Source organism: Schistocerca gregaria, chromosome X (genome assembly GCF_023897955.1).
Source record: "Schistocerca gregaria isolate iqSchGreg1 chromosome X, iqSchGreg1.2, whole genome shotgun sequence".
NCBI classification, from domain to species: Eukaryota; Metazoa; Arthropoda; class Insecta; order Orthoptera; family Acrididae; genus Schistocerca; species Schistocerca gregaria.
This window is the reverse complement of record NC_064931.1, coordinates 306923592-306951237: the sequence shown is the minus strand read 5'-3', so window position 1 is coordinate 306951237 and position 27646 is coordinate 306923592. Positions and strand designations below refer to the sequence as shown.

Below are 27646 nucleotides of genomic sequence, written 5' to 3'. Positions count from 1 at the left end.
CAAGTGACCTCTGGCTTTTCCCTAAACTGAAAAGACTCTGAGAGGGACCAGATTTCAGACCAGGGAAAAATTATGCAGAATTCGACGGAGCAGCTACGCACCATACCAAAAGCGGCTTTCTAGTGAGGTTTCCGGCAGTGGCAGCAGCATTGGGAGAGTTGTGTAGAAGCCAAAGGTGACTAGTGTCAAAACATAATGTCTGAATAAATACTGATTTTATAAATAAAAGTAGGATACTTTTTGAACAGTCCTCATACTAATGGAACCTCGATAGAACACAAAGTAACTGTACATTATTTATAGAGAGATTTCTTAAAAATGATGGAAGTGACTAGATTTGTTACAAACAATTTAACTACTGAAATTTGAAGGGGGTTTTTAATTACGTCTTTTCATTTATCTCTGATATCGAGCAACTGTTATATATTTGGAGAAATTCAATTTAATCTTTTTGTTATAACACTGATGAAACAGTCTGAAGGTAGTCGGTACACAGAAAGTTTGTTTCTTTGGTTAAATGGAGAAGAGTGTTCATAAAATAGAACTTTTTGCCTTGAAAAATCATTCAAGAGGACAAAAGAAAAAATAAAATGATTTTGGTTGTGTGCTCTGTTGCATAGTATGACCCACAAGTGATAGACTTCCATTGTGTAAACATGCACAGAGAGGTGCTGACCACGTATTGTGGTCTGTGGGTGTTAGCAATCTATATATAAAAAACAGGATTTATGTATGTATTTGTGCATGTGTCCAGCATTTCCTCCTAAACAAGTGGTTCGATTTCAACCAAATTTGGTGCACATGCTGCTTCCTACATGAAAATCAGTGATGTGGGGTCAGAACATCCTAGCTGCCACAAAAGGTAAGATGGGGGTATAAAAAGGTTTTTTTTCTCAACCCCTGATTAGTAGGCTGCTGTAAACAAAAGGTGTGTTGTGTGTGTAGTATCAGCATACCTAACAGGGTCTACAATTGCGGATGGATGCGGCTGAACAATAAGAGGGGGAAGGAGATTGATAATGAAAGAGATGGGAGGATGAGGTGTACGGAGAAGTGGAGGAGGAGGTGGAGGAGGGGGGGACATACAGAAAGAGATGGGGAGGAAGTGATAAAGAGATGGGGAGGAAAGCATAGACAGCAAGAGAGGGATGAGGGGATGAACAGCAATGCCCCCCCCCCCCCCCCCCCCCCCCTGCCTGCGGGTTCGGGGGTTAGAATAGGCCCGCGGTATTCCTGCCTGTTGTAAGAGGCGACTAAAAGGGGTCTCAAACTTTTCGGCCTTATATGATGGTCCCCTGTTGGGTTTGGCCTCCATCTCTCAAAATTTTCTGAAGAGCGAGCCGATTGGGGAAGGGCGCCTTACCTGGTGCATTGTGTCCATCTTGCGATCAGACTTTTCGCCAGCTTATACACCGTTGAATTGCAGTCCTGTCCGCTCTCCATCTCTTGGGCATGACTCTGTTTCTGCGTGCAGATTACACCTTGCACTGTGCAGTGCCTCTTTCTGCACCGACGGCGACCATGACCACATGTTACCTAACATCCAGCACGGTAGCCAGTCCGTTGTGGTGGGGCCGCCATGTACCCTGTTGGTTGTAGCCCCCTGATAACACAGGAATCGCTCTACTGATGCCTGCACCGTTAACTCCCCATGTATGCCAAAGAGTAGATGCCTATCCTCCTGGGGTATCGGGACTCCCGGCAACGGCCATCCTGCCAGGTGGCTCTTGCCGTGGCTGGGTGGTGCCGGTGTGGAGGGCCCTTGGTCGGAGTAGGTGGCATCAGGGTGGATGACCCGCAATGAAGCGTGGTACATCGTCTCTCGCTGGTGGCCAGCCGCTAGCAGTCTCTAAGCGTTCTCGGGCTCAGTTTAACGCTCAGAAGTATGATCCCAAAACGTTCCCCTCCCTGGCCACACCGTGGGAGGAACGTAAGTCTCAGGATGGCAGTAGGCATTAGCAGTTATTCGCCCCACTTCTTAGTTTGTACGAGGGCTGATGGGGAGTCTTTTCTCTCCACAAAGCCTCAGTTCTTCGTCGAGCATTTAGAGGACAAGTTTGGGGAGGTGGAGGGCTTGTCAAAAATGCGCTCTGGGTCAGTCCTGATACAAATGGCATCCTCTGCCCAGTCACGACAGTTACTCGCTTGTGACAAGTTGGGGGATTTTGCCGTTATGATCACACCCCATAAGAGTTCAAATATGGTCCAGGGAGTTATTTACCATAGGGATATTCTTTTGCAGTCTGATGAAGAGCTGCATGCCAATTTAGAGCGCCGAGGTGTACATTTTGTCTGGCGCGTTCATGGGGGTCCTAAGAAAAATCAGATTGCTACCGGTGCCTTCATCTTGGCCTTTGAAGAGGATACATTACCGGAAAAGGTCAAGGTGATGGTCTACCGATGTGACGTTAAGCCCTATATCCCTCCCCCGATGCGGTGCTTTAAGTGCTGGAAGTTTGGCCATATGTCTTCTCGCTGCACTTCCAGCCTCGCATCTCGAGATTGCGGACGCCCATCACATTCCAATACTCCATGTGCCCCGCCTCCCATCTGTGTCAACTGCGGGGAGTACCATTCACCTTGCTCGCCAGACTGCCGAATTTTCCAGAAAGAGCGTAAAATCAGGGAATACAAGACCCTGGACCAACTAACCTATACTGAGGCCAAAAGGAAATACGACCAACTCCATCCTGTGAGAATGACATCTTCCTACGCTGCTGCTACAACACCTGTGCTAGCCCCGTCTGTTTCTCCAATTGTGGCCAGATCGATGAGTAGCACAACTCATCCTGCCTCCTCGCCAGTGGGGGGCTCTACCCACCGCGTTGCTCCTGCGCCACCTACTTCAGGAGCAACACCATCCCACCCATCGGGGACATCTGTCCCCACTTCTAAGCCGGAGAAGTGTCCAACTTCTTCGGCTTCTCACGCTCGCAAGGGGTCCCTTGGGTCCCTCCCTTCCCAGGTTTCCATCAGCGAGAAGGCTGACGACCGACAGTGGCGTAAGTGCTCGCAATCAGCTGGTCATAGGGCTTCACGATTCTCCTCCGTCCCGGAGACTGAATCAGTGAAGCCCTCCCAGCTGGTGCGACCCAAGGAACGGCGTGAGAAACCCAAGAAGAGCTCTCAGCCCAAGGAACTCGCGGTGGCAGCCATCCCACCGCAACCTTCCAGCTGTGCGTCTGAGGATGCAGTGGAGATTCTGGCGTTCGCTGAGGACCTCGATCTCGCCGGTCCATCAGACGCCATGGAAAGCACTATCACAGGTGCTAAATCGGAGGCAGCAGGTGACCCAGGGGCGTAATCTCCCTTCCCAGTCCCGTCACGCCTTTCTCAGCCATGGACAACACCATCCTCCAGTGGAACTGCAGCGGTTTCTTCCACCATCTAGCTGAGCTCCGCCAACTTATCAGCCTTCACCCTTTCCTCTGCATTGCTCTGCAGGAAACTTGGTTTCCGGCAATGCGAACCCCCGCCCTCCATGGCTACCGGGGTTATTATAAGAACTGGGTAGCTTATGAAAGGGTGTCTGGTGGCGTCTGCATCTATGTCCTGAACTCTCTTCACAGCGAGTCTGTCCCTCTCCACACACCTTTAGAGGCTGTCGCTGTTCGGGTGTGGACGCCACAGGCTGTTACCGTCTGCAGTCTTTACCTTCCACTGGATGGTGATGTCGCGCTGCATGTCCTCGCTGCTCTGATAGCTCAATTGCCGTCACCTTTCCTGTTACTGGGCGACTTTAACGCCCATAACCATCTGTGGGGTGGGTCAGTGGCAACAGGTCGAGGCGCCATCGTTGAGCATTTATTGGCGCAGCTCGATCTTAAATGATGGTGCCTTCACACACTTCAGTGTGGCGCATGGCACATACTCCGCCATTGACCTTTCGATCTGTAGCCCTAGCCTCTTACCGTCTGTCCAATGGAGAGTGCATGACGACCTGTGTGGTAGTGACCACTTTCCGATCTTTCTGTCACTGCCACAGCGTCAGTCTTCTGGGCGCCCTAGCAGATGGGCTCTGAATAAGGCTGACTGGGACTTGTTCTCCTCCACTGCCGCTATTGAGCCTCTCTCTAACTATGGCACTGATGCAGTGGTTCAATCGGTCACCACCGGCATCGTTACTGCCGCCGAATCTGCCATTCCTCGTTCTTCTGGGTCCCCTCGGCGGCGGACTGTGCCTTGGTGGTCGCCTGCGATGGCTGAAGCGATTAAAGCTCGCAGGCGGGTGCTCCAGCATTACAAGCGACATCCCTCAATCGAACACCTTATCGCCTTCAAACGGCTGCGTGCGCGAGCCCGCAGCATTATCCGCCAACGCAAGCAGGAGTGCTGGGAGCGGTATGTGTCCACCATTGGCCTCCATGTCACTCCATCGCAGGTCTGGGCCAAGATAAGACGCCTGTATGGCTATCGGACCCCTGTCAGCGTCCCTGCGCTCCCACTGAATGGTGCAATTTGTACTGACTCCGACGTCATTGCAAACCGCTTGGCAGAGCACTTTGCCCTGAATTCCGCTTCTGCCAACTACCCCTTGGTCTTCCGCTCCATTAAAGAGCGGATAGAACGTCTGAGTCTTTCTTTTCGCACCCACCATCTTGAATTGTACAATGTTCCATTCAGTGAGTGGGAATTCCGCAGTGCCCTCGCCGCTTGTCCTGATACCACTCCTGGCCCAGATAGCATCCACTCTCAGATGCTGAAACACGTTTCAGTGGACTGCCAGCGACGCCTCCTCGACCTTTACAACCGCATTTGGGTCGAGGGTGAGTTTCCGTCGCAATGGTGGGAAAGTCTTGTTGTCCCCATTCTGAAACCGGGGAAGAACCCTTTGGAGGTGGACAGCTACCATCCCGTTAGCCTCACCAACGTTCTTTGCAATTTGCTTGAAAGGATGGTGAGCCGGTGCTTCAATTGGGTACTGGAGTCTCGGGGCCTTCTGGCTCAGTCTCAGGGTGGGTTCCGTAAAGGCCGCTCCGCCACCGACAATCTGGTTAGCCTGGAGTCGGCCATCCGTACTGCCTTTGCCCGCCGTCAGCATCTGGTCGCTGTCTTTTTCGACATGCGGAAGGCGTATGATACGACATGGCGTCATCACATCCTTCCTTCGCTTCATGGATGGGGTCTTCGGGGCCCACTGCCGATCTATATCCGCAATTTTCTGTCGTATCGTACCTTCCGTGTGCACGTCGCGGCCTCATATAGTTCCTCCCAAGTCCAGGAGAACGGTGTGCCACAGGGTTCTGTTCTAAGTGTGTGTCTGTTTTTAATAGCCATTAACGGGCTCGCTGCGGCCGTGGGAAATTCTGTCTCCGCTTCCCTGTATGCTGACAACTTGTGCCTTTACTACAGCTCTATTGGCATTGCAGCTGCTGAACGTCAGCTACAGGGCGCAATCCGCAAGGCGCAGTCTTGGGCTGTAGCACATGATTTTCAGTTTTCGGCAGCCAAGACCTGCGTTATATATTTCTGCCGGCGACGCACTGTTCACCCGGAGCCACGGCTTTATCTTGACGGCGAGCTTCTTACAGTGGTGGAGTTACATAGGTTTTTGGGGGTGGTTTTTGATGCCCGGTTGACTTGGCTGCCTCATATTCGGCAGCTTAAACAGGCGTGTTGGCGTCATCTAAATGCTCTGCGATACCTGAGTCACACCAGGTGGGGCGCCGACCGATCTACTTTCCTACGGCTTTACCAGGCATTAATCCAGTCCCGTCTGGACTATGGGAGTCTGGCTTACGGCTCAGCATCCCCATCTGCGTTGCGGCTGCTGGACCCAATCCTCCACAGCAGGATACGCCTTGCCACTGGTGCCTTCCGGACCAGCCCTGTGGACAGCATACTTGTGGAGGCAGGTGTCCCTCCACTGCGGTTACAACGCCAACAATTACTGGCTGCTTATGCTGCCCGTGTTTTTAGCTCGCTCGGGCATCCAAATTATCGTGTCCTGTTCCCGCAATCGGTCGTCCGTCTGCCAGAACGTCGGCCCCGGTCGGGTTGTCCGATCACCGTACGTGTCAAACAGCTTCTCTTCGGGCTTGGGTGTTTCCCTGTACCACCTCCTTTCCGGCCCCTCTGCGTACACCCCCATGGTGTGTGCCTCGCCCTTGCCTTTGGCTCAACTTGGCACAGGGCCCGAAGGACTCAGTCCCTCCGGAGGCCTTCCAACGCCGCTTTTATTCCATCCTGGCCACGTATCAGGGCTCTGGCATTGTCTATACCGACGGTTCGATGGTTGCTGGTCGTGTCATTTATGCACTACCTCTAGGGGACCATTCTGAACAACGTTCGTTGCCAGCTGGCTGCAGTGTTTACACTGCTGAGCTGGTCGCCATCTTTCGTGCCCTAGAGTATATCCGCTCCTGCTCAGGTGAGTCCTTCGTTATCTGTAGCGATTCCCTGAGCGGTTTACGAGCTGTCGACCAGTGTTTCCCTCGTTCTCGTCTGGTGATGGCTATCCAGGAGTTCCTGCATACTTTTGCCCGTTGCGGCAGATCTGTGGTCTTTGTTTGGACCCCGGGCCATGTTGGGATACCCGGAAATGAAACTGTTGACCGCCTGGCGAAAGAGGCCACTAGTGCACCGTCTCTAGAGATTGGCATCCCAGCGACTGATTTGCGGGCACTATTACGCCACAAAGTTTTCGATTTATGGGACACTGATTGGCGCAACCTGCCCGTGCCAAACAAACTTCGCCGTATCAAGGAGACGATTACTGTGGGGCAGTCATCCATGCGAGCCAACCGCAGGGAATCAGTCGTCCTTTGTCGGCTCCGCATTGGCCACACCCAACTCACGCACAATTATTTACTGTGTGGTGTGGATCCCCCTCTTTGTCGTTGTGGGGCGTCCTTGACGGTGGTCCATATTCTGTTGGAGTGCGCCCTTTTAACTGTGCTCAGGCAGACTTTTGCGCTGCCTGATACACTCTCTGCGCTTTTATCTGACGACTCTTCCATAGTGGACATAGTGCTGCGTTTTATTCGGGCAGGGGGATTTTATCGCTTAATGTAAGTGTGTGTGTTTTTGTGTTGATTCTGGCCTATGGCCTACGATTTGTCTGATTTTCATGTGTTTCTCGGTGGTTGGCTTTTCCCTTTTTGTTTGTATGGTCGGCCAACCACCGTCACACTCTGTGTGATTTTAGTTCGTCTTGTCTGGTCTTTGTCTACGTTTTTCTTCTTCTGTGTCATCTGTCTTATCGTCTGTTGATCATTTTTATTCTCTGTGGGTGTTTTTAGTATTTGGAAAAAGGGACCAATGACCGTGGCAGTCTGGTCCCTTTAACCCGCACAAACCAAACCCAACCAAGTAGTAATGGCATGTCTTGCAGACATATGCTGCTGGGCACAGCTGCATAAAGAGAGGAGGGCCGAGGAGACAGTTAGTGGGGGAGGGTGAAGTGGATGGTAAGTAGAAGTCGACACAGGGAGGGGGGGGGGGGGGGAAGGAGATGTGTGCAATATACCTGTGTGTGTGTGTGTGTGTGTGTGTGTGTGTGTGTGTGTGTGTGTGTGTGTAAAACATGTCCATGAGAGAAGCCTTTGGGGGAAAGGCCAGTGTTTTTATATCCTATTGGTCAGCTGCTGACTATAGATATGCAAGATAACAACATAGAAAATAACAAATATTTAATATTCTAGAAGAAAATCTAGCTGTGGAGAAGCTATTGATAGGATCTTCAGTTACATTGTGATTTTTGGATTTCTACCATATTGGTGAAAACAGATCTTCCCCATCCCCCATCAAAAAATGCAGAAATGTTACTACACATAGTATAATTTTGTATATCAAATTTCTCTACAAGTTGAAGAAAAAGTTACCCAGTTTTACTAAGCAAAGGATTTGATTTCAGCAGAGTAATGCACCTTCCCACATGTCTGAAGGCACCACAGTCAAAATTGTGAAATTGTGCTAAAAGCTGCTACATCATCTGCCAATTTTCTAGATTTGGCTACTTCGCGATGTTTTTTTTGTGAATACGGGAGAAAGTGGATTAATGAAAAGAGAATCCTATCATATGAAGAGATAATAGCTGAAATAAACCATTATCTAGTAGATTCTGAGAAACTGTGTTTTTGAACGACTGAAACACATGAGTAAAACTTTGTAAAGTGGCATATAGAATTGAAGAAGAAGAATAAAACGTGAAAAATGAAAAATAAATTTGACGATTTATTCATATTTAATGTTCTCTGTGCAAAGTGTGCTGATATGTAACATATTATCTTCGTTCTTGGATTTGCAAATAAAAACAAGCAGTTTTCATAAAGAACTGATAGTTGTGATAAGTGTTTGTTTCTGACCTCCAAATAATGACACTGAGTGAGATGATGTAAACTTTAAGACACTGGACTTGCATTCAGGACTGAGATTCAGATACTTGCCAGCAATCCTGCCTTTGAGGAGGTCAAGGCTGATTTCCTTCCTCATCCTATCCCAGTCTGGGCTTATGCTCCATCCTAACATGACATTAAGCTCCAAACACTCTCCTTTTTACTGAACAGTGGACTTTACATATTGTACTACTCTGACAAACTGTGAACTGCTTTTCAGTAATCACAAACTGTACTACCTATAAATAAGGTATACGCTGATTATGAATAGTAAAATGAGAAAGTGACATTAAGATAAACGATTGCAAATATTTTCTATTTCATCATGCTTCAATGTGTATGTGAAAGAAAATAAACAAAATTCTTTAAATATGTTAAGTGCTTTATGTGCATTCGCTATGTCATCAAAAGTATCCGGACACCCCGAAAAACATATGTTCATCATATTAGGTGCATTTTGCCTCCACCTACTGCCAGGTACTCCATATCAGCGACCTCAGTAGTCATTGGACGTTGTGAGAGAGCAGAACACTCAGACTTCGAATGTGGTCAGGGGTGTCACTTGTGCCATACATTTGCACGTGATATTTCCACACTCCTAAACATCCCTAGGTCCACTGTTTCCCAAGTGATAGCGAAGTGTAAACGTGAAGTGACACGTACAGCACAAAACGCACAGGCCGACCTTGTCTGTTGACTGGCAGAGACTGCCGTCAGTTGAAGATAGTCGTAATGTGCAGTAGGCAGACATCTGTCCAGACCATCACACAGGAATTCTGGGCTCCATCAGGATCCACTGGAAGTACTATGGCAGTCAGGTGGGAGGTAAGAAAACTTGGATTTCACGGTTGAGTGGCTACTCATAAGCTACACATCATGCCGGTAAGTGCCAAATGATGCCTCGCTTGGTGTAAGGAGTGTAAGCAATGGATGATTGAACAGTGGAAAAACGTTATGTGGAGTGGCAGATCACGGTAAACAATGTGGCGATCCGATGGCAAGGTGTGGGTATGGCAAGTGCCCGGTGAAAGTCATCTGCCAGCGTGTGTAGTGCCAACAGTAAAATTTGGAGGTGGTGGTGTTATGGTGTGGTCATGTTTTTCATGGAGGAGGCTTGCACTCCTTGTTGTTTTGTATGGCACTATCACAGCACAGGCTCACATTGATGTTTTAAGCATCTTCTTACTTCCCACTGTTGAAGAGCAATTCCGGGGTTGTGATTGCATCTTTCAACACGCTCGAGCAGCAGCTGTTCATAATGCATGGCTTGTGGCACTGTGGTTACACGACAATAACATCCCTGTAATAGACTGGCCTGTACAGAGTCCTGACCTGAATCATATAGAACACCTTTGGGATGTTTTGGAACACCAATTTTGTGCCAGGCCTCACTGACCAACATCAATACCTCTTCTCAGTGCAGCACTCTGTGAAGAATGGGCTGCCATTGCCGAAGAAACCTTCCAGCACCAGATGGAACGTATGCCCGCGAGAGTGGAAGCTGTCATCATGGCTAAGGGTGGGCTAACACCATACTGAATTCCAGCATTACCGATGGAGGATGCCACAAACTTGTAAGCCATTTTCAGCCAGGTGTCCGGATACATTATAGTGTGTGTGGTAGACTCTCACATTTTCTGAGACTTGGGACATTCAAACTGTTATAATGTGCAGTGTCATTACTGTGTGATCTTTGCAGTGTTTATGTGTGAACCTGTATTTAATTCTGTCGTTCCAGGTATTAGTTTTCTTTTGTTATTCTTACAGGAAATGATGAAATCCTCATACTGTCACAGGTTATATATAACCAATATTTTGAAAGACTACAGTTGTGATACATTCTTTCCAGAAATTGGTAGTCAGTACGTATCTGTCAGGTGAGTAACTCAAAAATATGTTGAGACTAAGTTTAATGATGTCTTTTCATTGGGATTGTTACAATGTACAGTGTTACATGTATATTGTCTACAGTCGATGTTCTGAAACAGCAATTAGGTGAAAGCTAATAGTCCTATGCTGTGCAGGCAGAACATGTATGTTCATTTTTTACAATAAAATAAAAATAATCATCATATTGGAGGTAATTTAAACACCTTAGTGTTTTATCAAAAGTATGCCCCAGTAGAAGGTTGTTGCACTTACCTTGCCCTGAGGAGGGAACCAGTTGACTCTGCCAGTTGTTGGGAGGACCTGTAGAGTAACCTCCTATTGAATAAATATGTTATTACATGTTCTTACTTATGCAAAGCTTTGGAAGAAGTGAAATCATGAAAGAAAACATAGTATTTCATATGCCTTATTTTATTGCATGTCTGATGTTAATTTAAATCACTCACAAGGACATCAAAGTTTTAACTACAGGTACTGGCAGTAATGTCAGAGATAGCCATTATAATAGCAGTCTCATTGTGATTTTGACTTTACCATTCGTGCAGTATTAAATATTGTGCAGGAAAGATAACATATTAATTAGCAATGTGGCAACAAATCTTTTTTGACAATTGAGAAGTGTGCAGAACTGGGACACAAATCCAGAGCCCTGTTTGTTGTGGGAATTATTTTACCAACTAACCAGTCTGAATTTGTATTATGACTTAATGTAAACATTGTCTACCATTTCTCTTCCTGTTCTGATTTTGTGAGATTCACATCTGCTAGTGTTGCAGGACTGACAAGTTTTGTAAAAGAGGATATTGTAGTGAAATCTCTCACCTCCACCTTGGTGTTTCTTAAATATAGTTTTCTTAAAAACAGATGGCATGTCACACCTGACCATCCATCGGATTTAAAACCTAATAACTTGAGAATGAATGTATGAGCTAAAATCAACCACATGCAAAGTTTACGTAATGCGTTTTTACTTCTGCGAAGTCCTTAAAATTTAGTGCAATGTTCTACTTACTTTGATGCAGCACAGTAAGTGTGGTGGATAATGAAAGATATCAGTTCTTTATCAAGTGAATATATCAGAATGTAAGATACACAAAAATAAAATTTTTCACCTAATAGTTTTTGAAAAACCAGATGATTAGTATTTCATTTTGAGTAAAACACAGTCTTGCAGCACAGACACCAGCATTTATGGCAGACAGCCGTAACAAAAGAAGCCTCAGCCCAGAATGCAAAGAGCCAGTTTTTAACAGCGAAAGGGTTAAATATCTGACTGCAATGTTGCAAAGAGATATCAACTGGAATGGAATGGCTGTTTATGAATGGCAATAGAGAAGGCAAATGGTTGACATCATTGTACTGAGATAATTTTAGGGAAGTTTGGTTCATCTGTAAAGGAGACCTGTGGATAAAACACTGGTGTGACCCATTCTTGAGTAATGCGTGAGTGTTTGGGATCCCCCACCAGTTTGGATTCAAGGTAGACATCAAAGCTGTTCAGACGTGGACAGCTAGATGTGTTACCAGTTACCAGTAGTTTCGACCAATATGTGAATATTACAGAGATTCTTCATTATTTAGAGAACTGTCATTTGCAGCTGCCTGCAGAACGATTCTACTGCCAACAGTGAGCATTTAGCATAAAGACCATGAAGATAAGATGAATTAGGGCTCATATGGAGGCATATAGTCAGTCCCCCCCCCCCCCCACTCTGTTTGTGAATGGAACAGGAAAGGAAATGACCAGTAGCAGTACAAGGTGCCCTCCATAATGCACCATATGGTGGCATGCAGAGTATGTTTGTAGATGTAGATTTAGATGAATGCTAAAGCCAGTTTACCCACAACAGTCGTCAAGTTTAAGGTGTTGTCACAACCACATCATATACAACCTCCCACATAATTGTCAGTAACTTCTGCAAACTTGAGATTCAGTGTTAATCTTGGGCCTACACCTTGCAACCATTAAAATTCATTTTACAGGTATCATCTGAATTCCAATTAAGCTTATTTTGGGAGCTATAATTACCCATTCACAGCAATATAGTTGGAACGTACCTTATCAGCGACTCACGTAAGAGCACCACAACAGATGAAGCACACTTTCAAAAATCGATTTTAAATGCCACATCCAAAGACCAGCACTTCACTCTTTCCAATTAAGCGTGGTTGTCACTCCACTGAATAAAAAGCAAGATGGTACTAATAGAGGTAGTTATTGTAATCTGGTTCTCACCTGATTCATTAAGAAGACATTTGAGGTCTCCTTCAGCTGCTACTTAGTATTTTTTCTTCCATCTAATAAACTGAAAAGCCATTCCATGTATCGGGAGACAGTGATAAAGAGGCCTTAATTGGTCAGTCAGGACCTAATAGATGTGTTTTTTGATGTTTAAAAACAACTGGCTGTGTGATATCTGACAACAAATACATAAATTTTGGGTTCATGTTTGCCTCCCTATTGTACTACAATTTTCTGTGGTGGAACAGTGTTTCAGGTATCAAATTGGTAATGTAGTTTTTACCTGTACTCCTTAAAGAATGATGTGTCTCAGAACAGTGTTTCAAGTGACACCCTTTTATCATAACAGTAGGCAGCATGGTATTCACAGTAAGCAGTCCAATGCATTGTATTCACAGTGAGAAATCTAATTCACAAATGTGTATTTGTTGGCAGTTTTACAATTTTCTGTTCGCACTACATTCTTTCACGTATTACTTGTCACCTACAGATAATACTGAGGAGACTGTTGGACAGTTGGACAGTTGGGCAGAAACAATGGGTTTTAAGCTCTTCACTGTGTGTGTGTGTGTGTGTGTGTGTGTGTGTGTGTGTGTGTGTGTGTGTGTGTGTGTGTGTTATTTTTCTCCGATATAAGACAATTGCAACTGGAGGACACATCTTTTCAGTTTTAAAAGACCAGTTAGATTCTCGGGCCCAATATTTGTGTTACAGGTTGTCACTGTACATGTTGAAATGCCCCTGTGTTTGGGTTTGGAGTAGAGACAGACCTTCCATTGTAATGTTTTATAAAGCCTTTGCTCAATTGCAGCGGTAATCTCAACTGTAAAGTATGTGAATCAGTGCGACAATCATATCTGAAAATGTTGGACAGTGTCCGTGTTAAGGGTGTCAGCCATGTGGCAGGTTCTTTGCAGTAAATCATATATCTGGCATATGCACTGAAGCTGGTAATCCATCACTTCACACTCAGCAAATATTCCTGTGGTGTGGGACTTTTATAATGTTAAGTAAATTGTGATGTCTGTGGTCTTAATTTTTGCCACTTGAATATTAACTCAATGTGTAAGCATGACTGCTAACTGAATGTATTTTCCTTAGGGTCAGTTGTATCAAGCATTTAACTGTAGATTGAAATAGAAAAATTACCTCAGATAAAATTTAACCTGGAAATCTGTGTTGTATAAATGTTAATCCTAGATCATATCACCATGAAGTTGGACCATATTTCACTGGCAAAAATTCGCGATTCAAAGTCAGGGTCAGCTCTGTCAGTTTATAGTGCTGTGGCGTTATGATTCATCACTTTTGTTTCTTGTAGATACCAATTGAAATAATAAGAAAAGTTATTCTTAACGTAAAAATGGTAAGTAAATATGTGTTGAGCCCTCTCACCTGACTGATGCTCAAAATACTTTTTTCCTATCTGGAAGGTTAGGTTAAGGGAATTAAGACTACTGTGTGTATGTAATGATCAATCTCATCACAGCTCTTGGGAGATGACTCATAATTTATGTGATTAGTTCAAAGGCATTTTGTACACACTTACCAGCAGAATAAGAAAGGAAGATTTGAAATGTTTGCAGTGAACAGAAGTATGGGAATTTTGACAGTAGCTAATAGCTATTCAACATCTCGTATGTGTTCTCTCTCAGCTTGACCAGCAGTAACTATGGAATTTGTATTACATTTTTAACTACTGAATATATCCTTAAACTGCTATGACAGTTCAATGTACGTACGGCGATAAATAGAACATAAGCAAGTGTCTTGGAACACCTAACCTTGTGACCTGATATGATGAGTCAGTGGCTCAGAGGTTGCATTAGTGACTGCTGTGCAGTAGATCATGTGTTCAAACCCATGTCAAATCTCGGAAATTTTTTTTCCCATTTCTTACTACACTCTCCATTTTATTGTTTGTAAAGATAATGGAGTTGCTTAGATGCAAAACTGTCCATGTCCACTTTTAAAAAAAATTGAGTTGGCAACTCTGGATTGTAGAACATGACTTTTACACATGCTTGAAATGCTATTTATGCTCAAAGCTCTCCATGTCCTATGGAAAACAGCTCACGAAAAGTGTGGTTAGATTCAAAACTGTCCATGTCCATCAGTAAGTTGGGTGCTAAACTTGCCTTGTCCCTTTTGACAAATTGCATTGACAGCTGGGGTCATGTCACTGTAATGCAAGATGGCTACCATAAGCATGTAAACACTGTACTCATGTGGTCTCTTACAGCTGTTTATTCTGAAAGTTGTACACATTCTCAGAATGCTATAAAAGTCCAAGGGGAGCCTAATTATAATTCTGAAATCAACCTACCAGTGTCCGTATGCAAACGTGGGAAACACTTAGGACACCCAAACTTGAGCTGCATTACGAACATGGTTGTTCCTATTAATGAAAAGAAACTAGAAGATATTTCAAAACTCCTCGAAAAACACTGGGGTGAGTCCTGGAGGGAACATGAATCCCTGTCGTTGTACATGACATTACCAGGTTCCAGCGGGTCAGGGGCATCAGTTGAATCAGAATGCCTAGCAGGAGAAGATGAAGACATTGTTCCAGATATGATGTATTAAGTGGATTGCAGTTTGTCAGTTGTTACACCATGTATCTTCAGAAATATTAAAAGAAATTAAAACTGAATACACAGTTTTATGTTCACCCCATATCGGCTCCTCATTTTGCTTATCTTACATGCATTGAGTTCCTTATTTATTTATTATTTTTTTTCCCTTAGCCCAAATGGTTTTGTACTAATCCATACCTATGTATACAACATACAGTGTAGGGCAGTGTGTATTTACCCAGTGAAAACACTTTTTCCACTTTTTCTCAAAATCGGTTATGGAGGACATGGACAGTTTAGCATCTAGGCGACTCAATTACAACAGTACCATGACATTCCATTCCATACCATTGAAACCATACCATACGTTCTGTGCTTCCTGAGTGTTTTGGACCACTATTGGGCAAAATTCTGTATATAACAACCCTACACGATGTGAATTTCATTGTTTGCTTTCATTTACTTGAGAGAGATCTGAGTATTCAGATGTGTCCACTGAGGACGACGATGACAACGAGATCCAGTGAGCTCCCTGCCTCATTCCATGAAAGGGTGAACCCGCTGTTGGAATTAAATAACAAGTCATTTAAGCTGAGGTTTTGTTTGGAATAAAGAATTGTAGAGCAGTTGGAACTAAGGCTTAGAGGCTACTGATCAACCAAAAGAAACGAGCCACTGACTCCAATGTGCATGTTGCTGTTAATGTTAAGATTTTACACCACAGGAACCTTTCACGTAGTGGTTGGTGATCTGTTTAAAGTAGGCATAGCAAGAGCTTGCAGAGCTGTCCGTAAGGTATCTGGCTGCACTGTCTCATTGAAAAATGAATTTATCAAAATACCAATTATGAAAATGATGTTATGAACATCCAGCGTAATTTTTATCAAATAGCACATTTTCCTGGCATTTTAGGTGGTATTGACTGCATTCATATCCTCGTCAAATCACCTGGTGGTGATAATGCTGAGATATTTAGAAATCGTCGTGGTGGTTTTCTTTAAATATGCAAGTGATCTCAGTCACTAAGCTTTGATGTTTAAATATTTTAGCTAGATCGCCATGATCTGTCCATGACAGCAGTATTTTTGCAAACTCACATGTACCTGCTCAGTTGTAAACAGGAGAAATTCCGGAAGGCATACTTCTGGGAAACTGGCTATCAGTGTTGCAGCTATTTTTTGACACCTGTAATTCATGAAGAAATAGTGGCTGAGTGTATCTATAATCATGCCCTCAAGAGAACAAGATCAGCAATTGAAAGAATGTTTGGGATAGTAAAAAGACGATTTTCCTGTTTGAGTGTAGGACTCAGAGTAAAAGTAAATCGTGCAGCAATTACAATAGTTGCAGCATTTCTCTTGCACAATATGGCTGTCAATGCATCGGAGCAGGAGTCTGAAATTGATGACTTGTATTTGCTGGGAGAAGAGTGTACACAGAAATTAGAGTATGTGCAGAACACAGTCAACTGGGGTCTTAATGCAGTGAGAGTGGCATTCATTGACAATGTAGTTAAGTAAGTACTTAAAAATTGGAATAAATGTACAATTTGTCAGTTTGAAAGCCAGATTTTCTTTTCCTTTCTTTTAGTTCTAGTTACTTCTCTGTGTCCTGGTTATTGAATTCTTTATCAGAACAAGAACACCACAAATAATATTATAAACTCTCTGTTGCACAACAGATCGGGCTCAAAACATTAACCAGAGCATATTAAAATGTATACGATACACAGCATATAACTTCGGGATGAAAGTCTGTCCGTGAAGTTCCAGTAGGCTACATACCAACAGAAAACGAATGTAACAACAGTCACAGTGCAATAAGTGTGAAATTTATTAACAAGGTATTTATACAAAAGGTTACAAGATTGGAAAGGTTTACAATGTGTCAGATTAAAAGTCTGGATTGTCTTTTCATTTCTATAAGTTCCAATTCTTTAATTTCTTTATCTATTTTGAGGGTTTCCATTCTTATCTCATGTTTTGCAAGCAAGTACTGTCACTCTGATTTCATGTTCACACTCAAGGCATTTTATTCTTCTCTTGTAAAACTGGTCTTTCTTATCGAGAAAATTTTCTGTTCTTTTGTTTTTGGGACAAGATTTTCCTGCTATAACAGAATCCTGGCTGGCATGTTACACATCTACCTGTAATTAGAGGTAATTTTCTGTGTAAAGTACACAATTTTGTGCTGTCACAGTAAAGTTATTACATTACTTTAGTGCATTACCATTCTTACCAGCTCAATGTAAACATTCTCTCCTTCATTTTCATTGTTATTAAAAAGAGCAGAATCTTCATTTGAAGTTGCAGTTGTCGCCTCATTTACTGATGTCGTGAATGAACTGTAACCAGTGTTATCTGAATCTGTATCAGAACAAGAATATAACGAAGAACATTATGAATTACCTTTTATGCAATAAAGTTGCTTCATAAGCATTTATGTGATTATGCCAAAATATTTACAAACCACTGCACATAACTTTAGGATGAAAATCTGCATCGGCATCGTAGGCATTAGAAATAGGAAAATATTTTGGCTTTAGGGCTGCAGTTAACTTTTGTCCATTTTCTGTAACAGTAGGCCTTACGAAATTACCACTTCCAGTTTTATGCATTTCAACCTTGAAGAGATTTGACTCTGTTTTTGCTCCAGTTTACATACTACATACATAAAAAATGAAATGTAATAATTAGAAAGTACATCTTGAAATTATACATTGTCATTCTCTAATGCCATCTTGGTCCTTTTCTGAACATTTCTGTAACATGTTTTCAAACTCTTCAATCACAATCTGTCCTGATGTTATGTGAATTAAAGTCCACAGCAACTTCTCTCCATGCCTTTACCTTGTTGGCTGCAGTGACTTTATCAGTTTTTTCTTTTTTTTCCCACTCAGTTATGTCTTCATACTGGCCCAACACAATTTCCAGCAGTAAATCTTTTTTGTATTGAGAAAAGTTTGAGGATCATTCCTTTTTGTTTACTTGTCTCCATAGTTATAACACGACACTGTCGATAATAAATACTGTGTATGTATGATGTACAATAAATATCTACAGTCAAAACACAATAATTGTGTCGATAGCTGATTTCAGTCATGTTGCCAAGCATGTTACATAGTACTTTAGATCAAATCTGAACCTGCTTCAGTGGATCCAAGTTTAGCGGTACAGTAGAGCTGAGCCCTGAATGTAGCTCAATTTCTGATCTAATGTCAAATTTGATCTCTAGTCAGCAATGTTTATACTATCAGCCTTTAATGATACTACAGCAATGAATCATGTTGGAATATTGAGCAAAGGACTATGTCACCATTGTAGCTGTTGTGCAACATGAATACTGTAACCAAGGGTTGGAATATATTTCCATCCGGGATAGCAATGAAGCCTTGATTTTTTTTAAGTTGAAACTAATACTAGCTATCTTGTACTCAGAGTTATGTTTTAGGCATGTTTTATCTTCGTGTGCCTTGAGCCTAGATTTTGTGAATGAAAAGTTTATATTGTTGGTCAGTTTGTTGTTCTGGGGTGAAAGACAAAAGTAATAATTCTAAAAAATATTTGCAGTTCATCAAAATATTATGACATTACATTAGGACTCAAATATATTTATTGTCCTAGTATTGACATGTTTTCAGGGATTCCTTTGATGGATTTTATAAATAAACTAACAATCGAACTACATATATAAATTTATGCTAAAGTCACACACAAATATTAAATACATGTATGTAAGTGTCACAAAATGTTACTTAATTATGATATCTGAAAATACAATCAAAAAATTTTTCTTGTGAGGATACTTAATTTTAACACATTATTATGGTAGGCCAAGAGGCCAAGTAACTTTTATTGAATGCTGCACTACACTTCAAAGTAACGCATATACATGACACTATTTTTTAACATTGTCACCAAATTGTGTAAACAGTGGTCAGAATATTCTACATCTACATCTACATGACTACTCTGCAATTCACATTTAAGTGCTTGGCAGAGGGTTCATCGAACCACAATCATACTATCTCTCTACTATTCCACTCCCGAACAGCGAGCGGGAAAAACGAACACCTAAACCTTTCTGTTCGAGCTCTGATTTCTCTTATTTTATTTTGATGATCATTCCTACCTATGTAGGTTGGGCTCAACAAAATATTTTCGCATTCCGAAGAGAAAGTTGGTGACTGAAATTTCGTAAGGAGGTCTCGCCGCGACGAAAAACGTCTATGCTGTAATGACTTCTGTCCCAACTCGCTTACCATATCTGCCACACTCTCTCCCCTATAACGCGATAATACAAAACGAGCTGCCCTTTTTTGCACCCTTTCGATGTCCTCCGTCAATCCCACCTGGTAAGGATCCCACACCGCGCAGCAATATTCTAACACAGGACGAACGAGTGTAGTGTAAGCTGTCTCTTTAGTGGACTTGTTGCATCTGCTAAGTGTCCTGCCAATGAAACGCAACCTTTGGCTCACCTTCCCCACAATATTATCTATGTGGTCCTTCCAACTGAAGTTGTTCGTAATTTTAACACCCAGGTACTTAGTTGAATTGACAGCCTTGAGAATTGTACTATTTATCGAGTAATCGAATTCCAACGGATTTCTTTTGGAAGTCATGTGGATCATCTCACACTTTTCGTTATTTAGCGTCAACTGCCACCTGACACACCATACAGCAATCTTTTCTAAATCGCTTTGCAGCTGATACTGGTCTTCGGATGACCTTACTAGACGGTAAATTACAGCATCATCTGCGAACAGTCTAAGAGAACTGCTCAGATTGTCACCCAGGTCATTTATATAGATCAGGAACAGTAGAGGTCCCAGGACGCTTCCCTGGGGAACACCTGATATCACTTCAGTTTTACTCGATGATTTGCCGTCTATTACTACGAACTGCGACCTTCCTGACAGGAAATCACGAATCCAGTCGCACAACTGAGACGATACCCCATAGTTCCGCAGCTTGATTAGAAGTCGCTTGTGAGGAACGGTGTCAAAAGCTTTCCGGAAATCTAGAAATACGGAATCAACTTGAGATCCCCTGTCGATAGCGGCCATACTTCGTGCGAATAAAGAGCTAGCTGGGTTGCACAAGAGCGATGTTTTCTGAAGCCATGCTGATTAGGTATCAATAGATCGTTCCCTTCGAGGTGATTCATAATGTTTGAATACAGTATATGCTCCAAAACCCTACTGCAAACCGACGTCAATGATATAGGTCTGTAGTTAAATGGATTACTCCTACTACCCTTCTTGAACACTGGTGCGACCTGCGCAATTTTCCAATCTGTAGGTACAGATCTATCGGTGAGCGAGCGGGTGTATATGAGTGCTAAGTAGGGAGCTATAGTATCAGCGTAATCTGAAAGGAACCTAATCGGTATACAATCAGGACCTGAAGACTTGCCCGTATTAAGCGATTTGAGTTGCTTCGCAACCCCTAAGGTATCTACTTCTAAGAAACTCATGCTAGCCGATGTTCGTGTTTCAAATTCTGGAATATTCCATTCGTCTTCCTTGGTGAAGGAATTTCGGAAAACTGCGTTCAATAACTCCGCTTTAGCGGCACAGTCGTCGATAACAGTACCATCGGCACTGCGCAGCGAAGGTATTGACTGCGTCTTGCCGCTTGTGTATTTTACATACGACCAGAATTTCTTCGGATTTTCTACCAAATTTCGAGACAATGTTTCGTTGTGGAACCTATTAAAGGCATCTCGCATCGAAGTACGTGCCAAATTTCGCGCTTCTGTAAATTTTAGCCCATCTTCGGGATTTCGCGTTCTTCTGAACTTCGCATGCTTTTTCCGTTGCCTCTGCAACAGCGTTCGGACCTTTTTTGTGTACCACGGGGGATCCGTTCCATCTCTTACCAATTTATGAGGTATGAATCTCTCAATTGCTGCTGCTACTATATCTTTGAATTTGAGCCACATCTCGTCTACATTCGCATAGTCAGTTCGGAAGGAATGGAAATTGTCTTTTAGGAAGGCTTCTAGTGGCACTTTATCCGCTTTTTTAAATAAAATTATTTTGCGTTTGTTTCTGATGGGTTTGGAAGAAATGGTATTGAGCCTAGCTACAATGACCTTGTGATCACTAATCCCTGTATCAGTCATGATGCTCTCTATCAGCTCTGGATTGTTTGTGGCCAAGAGGTCAAGTGTGTTTTCGCAACCATTTGCAATTCGCGTGGGTTCGTGGACTAACTGCTCGAAATAATTTTCGGAGAATGCATTTAGGACAATCTCGGAAGACGTTTTCTGCCTACCACCGGTTTTGAACAAGTATTTTTGCCAACATACAGAGGGTAGGTTGAAGTCCCCACCAACTATAACCGTATGAGTGGGGTATTTATTTGTTACGAGACTCAAACTTTCTCTGAACTGTTCCGCAACTGTATCATCGGAGTCTGGGGGTCGGTAGAAGGAGCCAATTATTAACTTAATTCGGCTGTTAAGTATAACCTCCACCCACACCAATTCGCACGGAGTATCTACTTCGACTTCACTACAAGATAAACCACTACTGACAGACACAAACACTCCACCACCAATTCTGCCTAATCTATCTTTCCTGAACACCGTCTGAGACTTAGTAAAAATTTCTGCAGAACTTATTTCAGGCTTTAGCCAGCTTTCTGTACCTATAACGATATCAGCTTCTGTGCTTTCTATTAGCGCTTGAAGCTCAGGGACTTTTCCAGCGCAACTACAACAATTTACAACTATAATTCCGACTGTTCCTTGATCCAAGCACGTCCTGTAATTGCCAAGCACCCTTTGACATTGCAGCCCATCCCGCACTTTCCCGAGGCCTTCTAACCTAAAAAACCGCCCAGTCCATGCCACACAGCCTCCGCTACCCGTGTAGCCGCCAGCTGAGTGTAGTGAACTCCTGACCTATTCAGCGGAACCCGAAACCCCACCACCCTATGGCGCAAGTCAAGGAATCTGCAGCCAATACGGTCGCAAAACCGTCTGAGCCTCTGATTCAGACCCTCCACCCGGCTCTGCACCAAAGGTCCGCAGTCGGTTCTGTCAACAATGCTGCAGATGGTGAGCTCTGCCTTCATCTCGTAAGCAAGACCGGCAGCCTTCACCAAATCAGATAGCCGCTGGAATCCAGAGAGAATTTCCTCAGATCCAAAGCGACACACGTCATTAGTGCCGACATGTGCCACCACCTGCAGCTGGCTGCACCCTGTGCTCTTCATGGCATCCGGAAGGACCCTTTCCACATCAGGAATGACTCCTCCCGGAATGCACACGGAGTGCACACTGGATTTCTTCCCCTCCTTAGCCGCCGTATTCCTAAGGGGCCCCATTACGCGCCTAACATTGGAGCTCCCAACTACCAGTAATCCCACCCTCTGCGATTGCCCGGACCTTGAAGGCTGAGAATGATCCTCTGAAACAGGGCAGGGAGCTGCATCTGGCTCAGCCAGAGACAGTGCCTGAAACCTGTTTGTCAGACGCGCCGGGGAGGCTTTCTGATCAGCCTCCGGGGACGCCTTTCGCTGCCTGCCACGCCTTGGAACGACCTCCCAATCAACCACAGGCGAGGGCTCAGCCCCACTGCGGGCAGCAACCGGGGCAACCACAGCGGCAGACCGATCTGGGGACAGACGGGACGAGGTTGACATCCCCGTGATACCCGAGTCCGGCTCCCGACAGTGGTGCCCATTGGCAACAGCCTCAAGCTGCGCGACCGAAGTCAGCGCCGTTTGCAGCTGTGAGCGAAGGGATGCCAAGTCAGCCCTCATCCAAACACAGCAATCGCAGTCCCTGTCCATTCTAATCGATGTTTAACAACAGTTACCGAAACACGAGTCCGTGCCTAGATAACGCAAGCGGAACACGCAAAGAATGTATCAACTAACCTGTACAAATGCCTAACGACTGCGCTACAATCTGCTGAATTTACGATTACAGTAACTAAAACTCGAAATTGCACCTCCTATACGAAACTCGCACGCAATTTAAATAAGAATCTACGAAGTAAGCACTATAGCGCGATGCTACAACTGTCAAATACTATAATACGCCCGAAATATATGAATTAAACAATGCAAGTACCCAAAAACACGCAAAGAAATTAATTAAACTATCTAACAAACAAGTAAGCTAGGGTTATACGACTTGCTGCTGCAGCTGCTTATCCAACGGCGGCAGGGAGCACACTGACTGGCCTGTTGTTCAGTTCCTCAATGATAAAATCTGCTCCTTTGTCATGGAACCATTCAAGAACATCATCGAAAAATCTGCAGTTGCTGCAAATCAGTTCCTCGATTACCTGGACAGTTTCATCTGTGGTTGATGTTGATGGCCTTTCTTACTAATCAGCATCAGCTATGTGACTTCGGTCAAATTTTTGGCACTATTTCACTAATGCTCAATGTGACATTGCATTTGATCCATATACCACCAAAATGTAATGGTAAATCTGTGTGTAATTTATATGTATTTCCCTCAAGAATCGTACAGTACATGTACTTTAACTTTGGAGTAAGTTTCCAGTTGCCACACAGTTTCACTCCCACACTGTGGTGCATCTGTAGTGTATCACAACAGAACTGTGCCTTCAGAACAAGTACTCTCTTCTGAAATGTGCCACTCTTGTTGCGCAATGATCTTATCATGGAATGACATGTAAAACTTCCTTTGTGAAGCACCTGCGTATATCTACATCTACATACGCGTGCTGCAAGACACTGTACGGTGCATGGCGGAGGGTACCATGTACCACTTCTACGCATTTCTTTTCCTATTCCACTTGCTGATAGGACAAGGGAAAAACGACTATCTATAAGCCTCATTATGAGTCATAACTTTTGTGTCTTATCTTCATGGTTCTTAAGCGAAGTGTACGTAGTTGGCATTAAAATTGATCGGTGGTCAGCCTCAAATGCCGGTTCTCTAAATTTCTGCAATAGTAAAAATAGGAGACAGGACAGGACGGTTTCGTATACGTCAGCGGCCATAATCATGCATAAACAAACAAAATTTTTATGTTTTGGTCCAACGTTTATATTTTTATTTTGAATATGCATATTTGCTAACATCCATCATCAGATCAAATACTTTAAAACATCAGTACACTGTATATTGTCAAATAGTACTTGTTTGTACAAGGTGCAGTATGCACCTGTGCCACATATGAATGTACTGTTTGACAATGTACATTGTACTGTGTTTCAAACTATTTAATCTTATGGTGGCAGTTAGTCAAAATACATAATCAAAGTAAGAAATAAGAAAGTGTGACCAAGACAGAAAAGTTTTATGCATTTCTGCAATAATGCCTTGCAATCAGAGGGTTGTCTTCCGTCCAGGGATTTCCATTTAAGTTCACAGATCATCTCCTTAATACTCCTGTGCTGATTGAATCTGCTGTTAACAAATCTAGCAGCACACCTCTGAATTGCTTCAATGTCTTCCTTTACTCTAACCTGGTAGGGATCCCTGTCACGTGAGCAATACTCAAGAGTTGGTTGTATTAACATTCTGTATGCCATAAACAATCCTACTAAAGCAATGTTGAGCATTCATCTTCCCGACTACCAGTCTGACGTGCTCACGCCATTTCATATCACTTTGCAATGTTATGCCTAGATATTTAATCAATGTGACTGTGTCAAGCAGCACATTACTAATACTGCATTTGACTGTTACAGGATTGTTTTTCCTACTCATCAGCATTAACTTATGTTTTTCTCCATTTAGTGCAGGCTGCCATTCATCACACCAACTAGAAATTTTGTCCAGCTTGTCTTGTATCTCAGTGCAATGACTCAAGGATGATATCTTCCCGTACACCACAGCGTCATTAGCAAACAGCTATAAATTGCTATTCACTCTGATTGCCAGATCATTTATGTAGGTTGAGCATAAGAGGCAATTATATCACACTTCCCTGGGGCATAATGTACATCCTGCTTTTTTTTAACACCATTGCAAAAAACAGCTCCTCTTTCTGTGAAACAAAGATATACAATGTATTTTGTGTACCACACAAATGTGATAGCCTTAAAAATATTTTTCAGGCAACTGTCAACAGCATCGATATATTTGGAGAAATGAATGGTAAACACTGTGCTGTCTTACAATATATTTATTCACAACCAGTTTTAATCATGTTCATAGCAGAAAAACACTGTGACATCTTCACATGTCATACATGCTATTTCACCAGAAAAGATGTCATAGCTCACTTGCAAACATCAGATAAAGGTAATTCACACCATAATAACCAGCTAATGCAAATGGAAAACATTGGTGGTTTCATTGCCCAGTGTTTTCTGGTGAAATAGCGTGTATGACATTTGAAGTTGTCGCAATATTTTTCTACTGTGATGATGATCAATGATCAGAACCTGTTGTGAATAAATATGTTGTAAGACAGCACAGTATTTACCATGCATGTCTCCAAGTGATAACCTTACAGGCAGGCAGCCCACACCTCAAATGATTTTTTGGGTTTTATTTATCATGTCAGGTAGATGCATGGCATGGAACATTCTTGCTGGTGATGATTGCACAAGCTTTCTTGCTGTGGGGGATTTCCTCATTGGAAATGCATAATCTTTATTAACATATTCCTGCCCTCCTCCTTCATTCTCTACATCCTCTTGTTTTGTCTCTTGTGATGAGAAAGTAGATCATTGCCGAATGTAGACCCAGTGCTACACTGGGAGGGGGGAATGTATTGCCGTATTATTGTGAGGGGGGGGGGGAATCATGTATTCACTAGTTTAGCATATTAAAGCATATTGTAAATACATTATAATTCAGAAGTAGTAAAAACAAGCAGAAATTATGTTTATTTCTAGAAGCCATGCTAGAACTGTGATAAACAGATTTCTTTAATCAGGCACTGAAACGTACTGGGAGTGTGCAGAAATGTAAACAAGTGATGCACAGGAAGCACATGATGTAATGTACACAATACAATTAGGCACAGCAAGTTTAGTTAATTGCCTGAAGAAGCAAAAATTGAAGTTGGATGCAGCATATATGCTACTAGAGGACTGAGGAGGCTATATGCACTCCTGTACAAACACTACGATTTTAAAGCCACATAGACTGATGGGTCCAAGCATGTAGAGAAAGTTGGTTGGTTGTTGTGCCTAATAGTGTGATCGAGATTTACTTACAGTGTTCATTGGAGAGCTGTAGGAACTGGAGGTGGTGCAACTAGATCAAGACAAGAACTTCTTTTTCTGCTGAGATTTTCTAATTGCTCTGTAGTGTATTCGGACAATATACCTTATGCTCAGAACATGAATGATTAACTTTTCTTGTTATAGCGACAATCGTAGGTAGTAAAGTTGTGTTGATTAGCAGAGTATGAGGGAATTCGTATGAACAAGGGACTTTACACTACAGCCCAAGATAGGATCCAGAAACATCTTGCTATGAAGTGTGCCATTCCATTGTATGTTATCTTTTTACAGCATAGAAGAAGGGCCATATGCCAGGGACAGAAAAAGTGGCAAGACGGACAAAGTAACAAACTGTTTGAAGTAAATCCAAATGTATACAAATGATTGATGTCACTGCAGTCACTCCAATGGAAAGAAGTCACTTTAAGATATTCCTGTGTGGTACATGGCCACCACCTATTGACATCTTCATCTACACTCTGCAAATTCCTAGAAGTGTTTGAAAGAGTGTAGTCCATAGTGTAGCCCATGTTAAGTTTTGTGCCCATGCTATTCATATGTTGAGCATGGAAAGAATGATTACTTACACCTCTTCCGGATTCCTATGTAAGCGTATTTCAAGTCCCTTCTCAAAAAGCTTATTCTTATAATTTTTAAGCAGTTTTTCACAAAAAAATTGCTGTTTCTTTCTCATTGTATCTGCCAGTTTAGGTTTTTCAGTATTTGAGCCTCACTATAGGTCCCTTAAGCCGTATTTACACCAGAGTGAATGGAAGAAAACACTAGCAAATGCACATCTGCAGACAATTCGCCAATTTTTGCTACCATTTGCTTGTATCTATGAACAAGCATTTACGGAGAGAGAATGTAAGGGTGCATGAGATAACAAATGTAGTCGGTGAACACTGTGGTACTGTTTTTTGGTGCTAATAACCAGCACACCATATGCAACACTATGTAGTTATAACAACAATATAACACATGGATATTTAGAAATAATTATTTTACATGGCTGATGCACACCCTTGACACTATCTTTGGTACAAGTAAAGTTTCCAAATCAAATTTCAGTAAGTCCAAGAAAAACCGAAAGACTATTTAATTACAAAAAAATTACACAAATTAGGCTTCTTTATATATAGTTTATGTACAAATCTCCCATGCACTACAGTTGACACATAACATTAGCAATTTCTCGTTTTCTGTTTGTACAATGCATAGGTGTGTTTGCTGCTTCTTCTTCTCCCATCACTGGAAGATTATTGTCGTTGCCACTAGGTGCTGCAAAATACTCATCCCCTGTCTGTTTTGCAACATTGTGTGAAACAAATCAGGCAGCAATCACTTTATAGATTTTTGTTTGGCTAAGTCTTGTTTTGCTGTGAAGAACTGGGAAATGCCTTTCACCTGTCCAAAGCACCATTTGAT

At 42.9% G+C, this 27646-nt stretch overlaps 1 protein-coding gene across 3 annotated transcripts in view; it reads left to right on the top strand.

The window, feature by feature from the left end:
- The window catches only part of LOC126297511 (dihydrofolate reductase-like), a 119564-nt gene that overhangs the window by 76370 nt on the left and 15548 nt on the right, over positions 1 to 27646 (top strand). For all 3 annotated transcript variants that reach the window (XM_049988396.1, XM_049988394.1, XM_049988395.1), the window contains exon 4: positions 10104 to 10213. In XM_049988396.1, coding sequence (XP_049844353.1) covers positions 10104 to 10213 — 110 coding nt within the window. The remainder of the gene's footprint in view (positions 1 to 10103; positions 10214 to 27646) is intronic.